At 40.8% G+C, this 8,938-nt stretch overlaps 1 protein-coding gene across 4 annotated transcripts in view; it reads left to right on the top strand.

Annotated features, from left to right (window-relative positions):
* The window catches only part of LOC111263677 (dual specificity calcium/calmodulin-dependent 3',5'-cyclic nucleotide phosphodiesterase 1A), a 285,107-nt gene extending 280,086 nt beyond the window's left edge, over positions 1–5,021 (top strand). For 3 of the 4 annotated variants that reach the window (XM_086969741.1, XM_086969739.1, XM_086969743.1), the window contains 3 exons: positions 2,328–2,517; positions 2,695–2,884; positions 3,356–5,021. In XM_086969741.1, the coding sequence (XP_086825867.1) occupies positions 2,328–2,517; positions 2,695–2,884; positions 3,356–3,447 (472 nt within the window). In that variant the 3' untranslated portion in view covers positions 3,448–5,021. The remainder of the gene's footprint in view (positions 1–2,327; positions 2,518–2,694; positions 2,885–3,355) is intronic. The other variant, XM_086969742.1, reaches the window with a different exon arrangement.
* The last annotated feature ends 3,917 nt before the right edge of the window (positions 5,022–8,938 follow it).

Genomic DNA, 8,938 nt, shown 5'->3' with positions numbered 1-8,938 from the left:
ATATATTTAGAGAGAGAGGCGGAAGAAACTGAGTTTACAAATATACATATGATAAACATTTTCCAAATGATAGTCTTACTTAGAGAAGATTTCAAGGTCGTTCTACTGGCCCTGAAAAGAACTGTTTTTACTAGAAAAGCCGAGAGAAGATCTTAATGTTAAACACAATTGTTATTTAGACATAACAGTTTAAGGAAGCATCATAGACTGATTAAAGAATCCTTTGTTCTCTGCTGGGATTTTTGTGACGAGATATTAATTGTATTGAAAAGCATTCTTCGCTGTCAAGTGTCTGTATACTTAGCGAACGTTATATTAGCAGATCCTTAGCGCATTCCTTTCTAAGGACTAGTACCGGCAGGTGTTGTTCATGCAACACGCTTGCGCACACAGCTGCGATCGAAATGGCCTAACTGTTTAAGCAGTAAATGAGATGCTGTTTCGTCATGTGCGCGTGCCCCGTTCTAGCGAGTGTGTGAATGGCCTATGTAGATTCGACAGTGCCTCAACATATCAAATAGAGTTAGCTGCACGACGTGAACCTCTCATAAGGTGACAACGATGTTCCTAGTTTATACCAAAATGCGTTGCATCTGCCTTCCAATGCTTCCGGCTTCAAATCCTTATTTAAATGTACTATATTCAATGCAAACTCGATACGTAAGCCTACTTTTATAATTCTGTATTCTCTTGTTTTGTTGCTTTGGACTTCCTTAACTTCCTTAGACCGTCATCTGTTACCAGCTAGTAACGGCTGCCTTTGGACGTCCATATGCAGTATGAAAGAATAGCTTTAACAGATCGTACTCGTGTCTTGGCTAGCATACATAAGCTTGTTTCCTGTTTATTTTTTACTATACCCGCACTTTTTTCATTCTGTTGCGTGCGGGAAGTGGAATAGCAAGAAAACCCGCCCGAATTAGACGAGACCTGGTAAGAGGATGGACTGCTTGATAGGCACAATGTACGGCGGCGGCGTCGAGAGAGCTGGGAGTCAGTAACGCTAAAATACTGCTGACGTGCGGCACTGCAAAGGGGGAACATCGCAAAATGGGCCGCCATCTTGCCTCTCGTAGAGCCTCTGATCATTTGTAGGTTTTACGTGGGAAGGGGGCGAATTACAGGCAGTGCCACATGGAAATGAGGCTTGTCTTGTCTTCCTGTAGTTTAGCGTCCCTTGCTGGGCTCCACCAGACCATATCCTGTGAGTTAAGCTGCACCGTCGGCAGAAGTGAATTCAAAGTGTCCATACACTGGCATCAATAGCAGTATGGCGCATGCATAGACAACCGTACGAACGCTTGCATACGATCACACTCAAAGTCATAAACACAGACGTGACTTTGAACAGAGTAGCGCGTGACTCGTTTGAGACAGGAATGTATGTTTAGCCCCCTTTTACCCAGCTACCTTGTAAAGTACCTTAAAGTAAGGAGAGTGGAAAAAAGTTTCTTCAGTAATTTCGAAGTAGCATGATGCCAGGATAGGACACTAAGCTCGGCATGCCCTTCGCCCGTATTGGGAATCTCTTACGCCGCTCTCTACAGATACAGAAAAAACATAAGTATGATACGCACAAAGGAGGCGTTGTTTCGGTTCGATGATTTTGGTTAAACCTATACGAATAATAATAGATGTGGATGACTAGAGACGAAGAGATTGTTTAGATGAACAAATCGACAACTCACAGTTGTTGACCGAGGTAAAAACAAAAAGATGGACCAACAGTGATTGTTGCGGTTCTTTTCCATGAGTTCTAAATAAAATCTCAATGATATTTCAAATACGAGCAAAAACCTCGAATAATCTTGTCGAAAGCGACGATGAACCGATACATTTTTCGTTTACATTGCACAGTCTGCAAGAGCTACTTAACTCTATGTAACATTTTAATTTAGTTTTATAGTTTCGTTTCGAAAAATAAATGTTTCGAGATTTACGTCGTATTTTCGTTTTTTTTTTTCCCACATGATGAAGATCGTGTGCTATAAGCCTGAAACAATGACGTTACAATTTAAGCAAATGAAGTTCATAAGCAATTATTAACACCATTATAGCCACTCGATTGTACCTTTCGTATAATAAGGCTGTTACATTGAGAAAAAAAATGAAAATTCCTTCTTTCAAAGAAAGTTTTTTAGCATTCGCCAGGCAGTTGTACCTTTGTCATGTTTAGTGTGCCTGATACGCTTGAAAGAGATGGACCGAGTATGATACGCTAATTTGATTCTAGTGCGTTCTTTGCATTACAGTTAGCTGAATATATGTTTACCGCAAAATCGGTAGAGTTCAATTAGTTTTTGTGTTGTTCCTATTTTTGTCTCTAGTTGGACAGGTTCCTTGATGGAAGAGTTTTTCAAACAGGGAGACAAGGAGCGCGAACTCGGCCTACCCTATTCACCCCTCTGCGATCGGAATACAACTATGGTTGCCGAGAGCCAAATAGGCTTCATCGATTTCATTCTTGGGCCCACAATGGACGTTTGCAGCGAGCTAATTATGAAAATCTACCAACAGGTCAGTAGCAAAGCTAGACTGACAAGTCACACACATGAATGGTACTTTGTAGCTAGAATCATAGTATCTAACTTTTGTACCTAAAGATATCAAAGCAGCCTGCACGTCATGTTAGGGACTGGTATTTGATATACATGCTGACTGGTAAACTCGTTTTTATTATGTTCGATCCTTCAGGTACTTCATCAGCAACAGCAGCAGCGAGCCTCAACAGCGAGTACCGGTGGAGGCACCCAATCAGAAGAAGGTTCCCGGTCGTCGTCAGTGTCGTCCGTTGGGTCACAAGATGTTCCCAAGGAACCAGCTCGACCTTGGATTAAGTTTCTTGAAATGAACCGTCTCCGTTGGCAGGAGCGGGCTGCACAAGGCAGGTGTTTTACTTAGGTTGATTATCTTACTTATAATGAACAGACAAACATTAATCGTGTAGAGAAAACGATGCACAAATATAGTGACAACTGCTCTTCGTCTAAAGCCTAATAGCGCTTTGCCCTAAAATCTAATTTACGATTCAATATCAACATAAGAATTAACAGCTTTAATTAAAACTAAACGAGCCTCGAGTACCTCAAGTAGCAGTCGGCTGTATTCACTATAATCTTTTCTACGCTAACAATAGAGCAGCTTTTGATTTGCACGAGGCCTTCCTTCAGAGACGTTCTCAGCACGCACACTCCTGCCGAAGCGTTTCTTTGTTTTGTATTTTTATTCGTTAAATGGTTATTTTTACTTTTTGTCAAGTATTGTCTGCATATGCACGTACAGGAAGACATAGCTTCAGCTCTCTATGAATTGATATGGCCCTTATTTTTTCTGTTTGATCCATTTCGTTGATCAGCAGATGCCGAAGAGAAAGAGAAGTTCGTCGAGGAAGACAGCGGATCAGTTACGAACAATGGAAACGCCGGAGAATCTTCGGAAAACCTATAGAAGTCCTCCCGTGCCTCCCCATAGAAGTGATCAGGGCCAACCTATCACTTACTCTTACTACGACAGCTGCATTTATTACTTGGAAATAGCGCCGCTACCATTTCTACTCGTCGATAGCTAGGAAAACATTCCTTTTCACCAACGACGCTACCCAGACCGCCTACAATAACCACAGAGCTTAGCTACACTTAAGCTTGTGAGGCAGTATCGAGAATTAGATCTACGCGATGTCAACGGTTTCTTACTATTACGGGAAACGGACAAGAACAGAGTCGCCGTAAAGGCTAAATCGAATATCCTAAACAAAAAGGACAAAGTTAGTCTTTTTGATCATAGCATCTACTACATATTAACATAGAATATTTCGCTCCGAAATAAGGGGGATAGTAGGACAGATGGTTTGTTGCCTTTAAACATGTCTGTATGGTTGTCGTTATTGGACGTCGTGTTCGAAGCACGAGTAGACATCACTGCTCTTCAACAAGTGATGCTCCAAGTCGTTTTGAGGTAATCTTTTTGCTTGCGAGTGAGACTTATCAATGAAAAGACACCATATTGTGAACACAATGACGAGCGATATTGCGTTGCTGCCTGAGTGATGGAGCAACGATGAAGGAACAAATAGGGAAGTACGGAAGTGAGCGAAGGGGAACACAATAAAGAGAAAACAGTGTCGCCTCGGTCGTAGCAGAAGTTACTGTAATGACAACAAGATTACTACTATTATTAGAAATTAAAATTAGTATCAAAATGTTGACAGTGATTATGATGATACCTAAAACAGCCATTAAAACATATACAAGAAATGCAGAACCGGAAAACATAAATGATCTGATGCTTCCTACGTCACAGTTTCTGGCATATGGTTCGACTGCCATTGCAGTCATTACTAATTCAACTATTATTTCTAGTAAATTACTCTTACTAGAACAATTATTAGGAGATCATTATGTATTTAATAGAATTAGTAGGATTTATTATAGTACCTCCTGCCGTTACTAACGCTTACTGAGAAGTTCATTAATCAGTGGTGGCAGATTCACTGAAAGTAGGTTAGGTGGAAGGTTAACCTAATAGCCGATCTGAAGGATTTATTATAACAACAAGCATACATACATATATATACACACACTTTCATTTATACCATATATATATGGTATAAATAGAGCTCTCTAGATATATTTGAAGAGCAAGAGAAAGAAAGGAATAGGGTGGTCAATAGTGCAAATAGAAGAAGAAGGGCATACAGATAAATACAAATTGATTCATACCAAATTAGGCGGAAGATAAAAGAAGGGTGCGAAATGCTGAGAGCTACATGCGCATAAAACAACATGTCGACTATGAATTGATTAGGTTAGGACGGGCTGAAGTGCTACGATCTTTTGTTAACATGCAGAACCACATAACGCATTCGAATTTATTGATTTGGACCTTCTTTCCGGCTACGTATCCGTAACTTTCACCGTAGCAATCACCATTATCCGTTGTGTGTGTGTTTTTTTTTGTTTCACTGTGATACGAAACATGTGTGTAAAATATGACTACATCAATAAATGATTCAACGCCTCTTACGTGACGGACTAATTGATTGACTGATTTGTTTGTTTGGATTGACAGTGAAACACGGATTTTTCTTTGTACTATGTGCAATCGCCGTATTCGTTTGACTTACTGACAATTCCGTCCTTTGTCGATTCTGTTTATAGAAAATTGCTCGCTTCCGCGGTGGCAATCGAGAGCTATACCGTCTCATACGGTTGCTACAAGGTTCGCTATTTGGTCGAGGAACTCACAAGGTATTAGCCTGTAACTATGGCCATCTAAAATACTTACTTCGAAGCTTAAACGATCAAAGTGATAACTGGCACACGTAATGCGGCTTTCGCAATCAATTCGTTATTTGAGATATTTTTTTCTACGTTTTATCTATTCTAACGGAAGGCTGCGCAATGCAGGGCGATTAAATTCAGTCAATTCGAAATACAAATTTCACAAAATACGAAATTTATCTCTTTCGAAGTTTCTCGATTCGCTCGCCAACGCTGCATAATAATACGTTTAACCGGTTACCACCGAAACACTCAGTTTTGTCTCGAGTTATACAACACTCTCCCAGTCACCTTAAGTACTTGACTATTTGCTTTCATATGTTTTAATTTTCCGTTGATCGAATCTGTGATCAATTACAAGGGTCCAGTCAAGCTTACGTAGACATGATAAAAACTGTACAATAGAAATACGTTAGACACAACGGTACGTTTTGCAAATAGCTAGCTAACAGAACCGAGCCGTTACCATCCCGGTTGTTACATCCACTTCGACACAACACGTACAATGAAGACACGACAAGATACGAAACAGAAGCAGGCCACAAACAGACAAAGGTTTAACACGCGCGACAGGTGTTGAATAGGCCGGTAAGATACATAGTGACTGTATGATAGGAGCGCATCTTCCCAGTCCGTTTAATCTGCTTGTTATTACTAGATCGTGTCGGTTGCCGGTTGCAAGTTCCACCAGTAAAGGACCACAGCGCTAATCACGCGGCGGCCACCACTGAAATGAGACTGTTAGAACATGTACTTCTTGTAGTAAATTAGAGAGCACTATGCAGTTGTGCAAATAGCAGGCACAAGTTGGACACCGTTAATTATGCCCTCTATAGGCATGTCCTTATAACGACATACATAGAAGCGCAGACAAATAGAGTGATTCAGAGAGGTGTGCTGTTCAATGACGGAACGAAGTTTTCAGAGTAGGAAATGACCCATGGCGAACTTCTCGCAATTGTGTCACGTTTCCTTCTCCATTGCACCCAATCAACAGCGAGCCAGCCGACGAACGAAACGGGCTTCGGCTGAACAAAGGATCTATTGATTCTTAGCGGTTACAGCGTATTGTTAGGTGACCCCTATACGCGCTTGGCAATCCTAGTAACGTGTCAAGGGTGGGCCTAGCATAGCGGCCAGGACGATCTCGGTAAGGATAACGACGGTTATCCTTTCAGTAAGATTCAATATCGTGTAACATGTCCGCCCATCGAATATTATATTTTACACAGCTTCGTTTGTGTGAATAATAGTCCACGACAACAACAACAACAACAGAAGAAGAAGTAGCAGCAGATGGTTTAGTATAATTTAATGTAAATTTAAGTATATTAGTTAATAGATAGGTCAGATCGCAAATGCTGGATTGTGTCGTTGCTTTTCTTTGACATGTAAAAAAAATTACGTTTATTGATGGCAGTGAGAGTAGCTTTAGAATAGAACGGCAAAACATCACATGATTACATGACGAGGATAACTGTAATAATAATAGTAGTAATAATGAGAAGCGAGGAAAAGATGATTGCAGATTTGGTCAGTGTTCGTCAACTGCCCTGACGTTTCGAAATCCGCGACAGAGCACTAGCATGATGCCCTAAGTATCATATCGAATTGAAGTTGCTTTGCCGTCCGTTCCACGTACGTGGGCAGCTGCAAGTCGTAAGCGGGCCGCATACGCTTCAGACCTTTTAACTCTCGGCGAAGGTTCTGAGAAAACATCTCGTTATTTTCAGTACATGATTTCCTACGCGGTTCTCACAATTAACTTAGGCCGATACTTATTTTTACTTTTTCTTGCCGTCTCATACAGGTTTCATGGTTCATGTTGAGACTCATTTGGTTTAGACCTGAATTTCTACCATGCGTTAGCTATCTGAGCAACACAAACGCACCTTTGCCACCAGCGACAGCCATATTCAGGATAGGCGATTGTCTTCTAGCTAAAATGATGCTGTGTGAGGTACATTTCTTCACGTGAAGATGGCTATTTATATCTACGTACTAGTCCAAGTGTATGACATGCTTTCAAACGAGAAGATTCACTCGTTCGAATTTGAAAGTGGAGATTAAATTTAAAAAAAAAAAAGACCTGCGATTTATGGATTGGTTGATTAGTCCCAGATGAACAGAAGTGAAAGCGTAGCACAATTAATACATCCTGCCGATGACTGCTATACTACGTAGTATAACGTTTTTCCCGATCGGCGCATCACACAACGCTCGAGCCTTCAATGACGCTCGCTGTTCCCTTGTCGTGCATGTTTTACCTAGTTTAAGCAACTTCTCTATCCGAAAAGTTCGGAGAGGCGCTTCAATGACAGTTTGAATCGGATTTCCGGTCGCTACTAGCGCTTTAGACAATGTCACGCCTCGGACGGTGGCGCATGGTTGTCACCCATTGCACGATTATCGAAAGCATTATAATAGAAACTTCGCCACGACGCAAAGCCATCTGTAAGGGTTACGCTGCAGTGTTCAAATCTTTCTTCAGACATTTTTTACTCAGTCTTGACGAAATTTGACAGCGGTCCACGGCAATAAGTATCGTATAAGTTGCACCCAGTGCAGACGCCTGACATCTAGCCTGAAGATACATTCAAACTTCAGCAGCAATTACTAACAGCGGCATGACAAATTTGAAATTTTACTACTTTCTGCGCGCCCGCCCGCCCGCCCGTCCGTCCGTCCGTCCGTCCGTCCGTATTCAAGACGCGACTGTTGTTTTTGATAAATCTGTGTAGGTCACTCGAAACTATTACAGATGAAGTAAGCAATATTTAGAGGAAGCCATTAAACTGGGCACACGTAAGTGTCTACAATTTTATTGGAAATTAAGTGTCACTTACTGATGCTGCTACACATCCGGTAGCGTGATCATGTCTTCACGTACCGCTATTCTACCACTGCTCGACTTCTGCATGGCCAATATTACACTACGACTAGTTGTAGGATTATCGTTCTACAGCTGTTATCACAATAAATCTATATCTACTATCAATCACAGTTTGGTTTGTTTTGTTTGTCGCGAACGAGTCAATCCGCAGCCCCACGCTCCGCTTGGCTGCCGCGTCGCATAGTACTATTTCATCAATCAAACGATCGACTAAATATTGATTGATTAATTCATAATACTAATGACAATGTAACAATGCATGGTGACGAAACGATACGACATAACTGATAGTGTCTAAATAAATATGAATTTATAATGATTTCAAATGATGACGACGATGATCATTATAATTATAACAATATCCACAAATTACTAATACGTCTATGAAGAAATAAAATGATAAATATTATAAACAAGCCTATATAAAATATATAAACGTTGTGTGTAACACCACCGGCAGAAACATGCGGAAAGACAAGAACGTGGAAATGGCTATAAAGGTCATGTCCAAGCAAAACATTTTCCATATATACGCGCGAACGCTGTGAGTGAATGACGCCAATATGAATGAGTCTTCGTAAACGTTTCGTTGGCTTTTTGAAAAGCAAACTTCCGTTCGGTGGCGAAGAACCTGTAAAGAAAAGAAGCAGACAGCAGAAGGTCCCGATGAATACAATTATATGATACTATTACATAACAAAGATGGGCAATTATTACATTGATCTCGATAATGATAGTAATTGCTATAATGATAGTTACGATATAA

This window comes from Varroa jacobsoni, unplaced genomic scaffold, assembly GCF_002532875.2.
Source record: "Varroa jacobsoni isolate VJ856 unplaced genomic scaffold, vjacob_1.0 scaffold_781, whole genome shotgun sequence".
NCBI lineage: Eukaryota > Metazoa > Arthropoda > Arachnida > Mesostigmata > Varroidae > Varroa > Varroa jacobsoni.
Note: the sequence above shows the minus strand (reverse complement) of the source record. Positions and strands in the feature narration are given on the sequence as shown.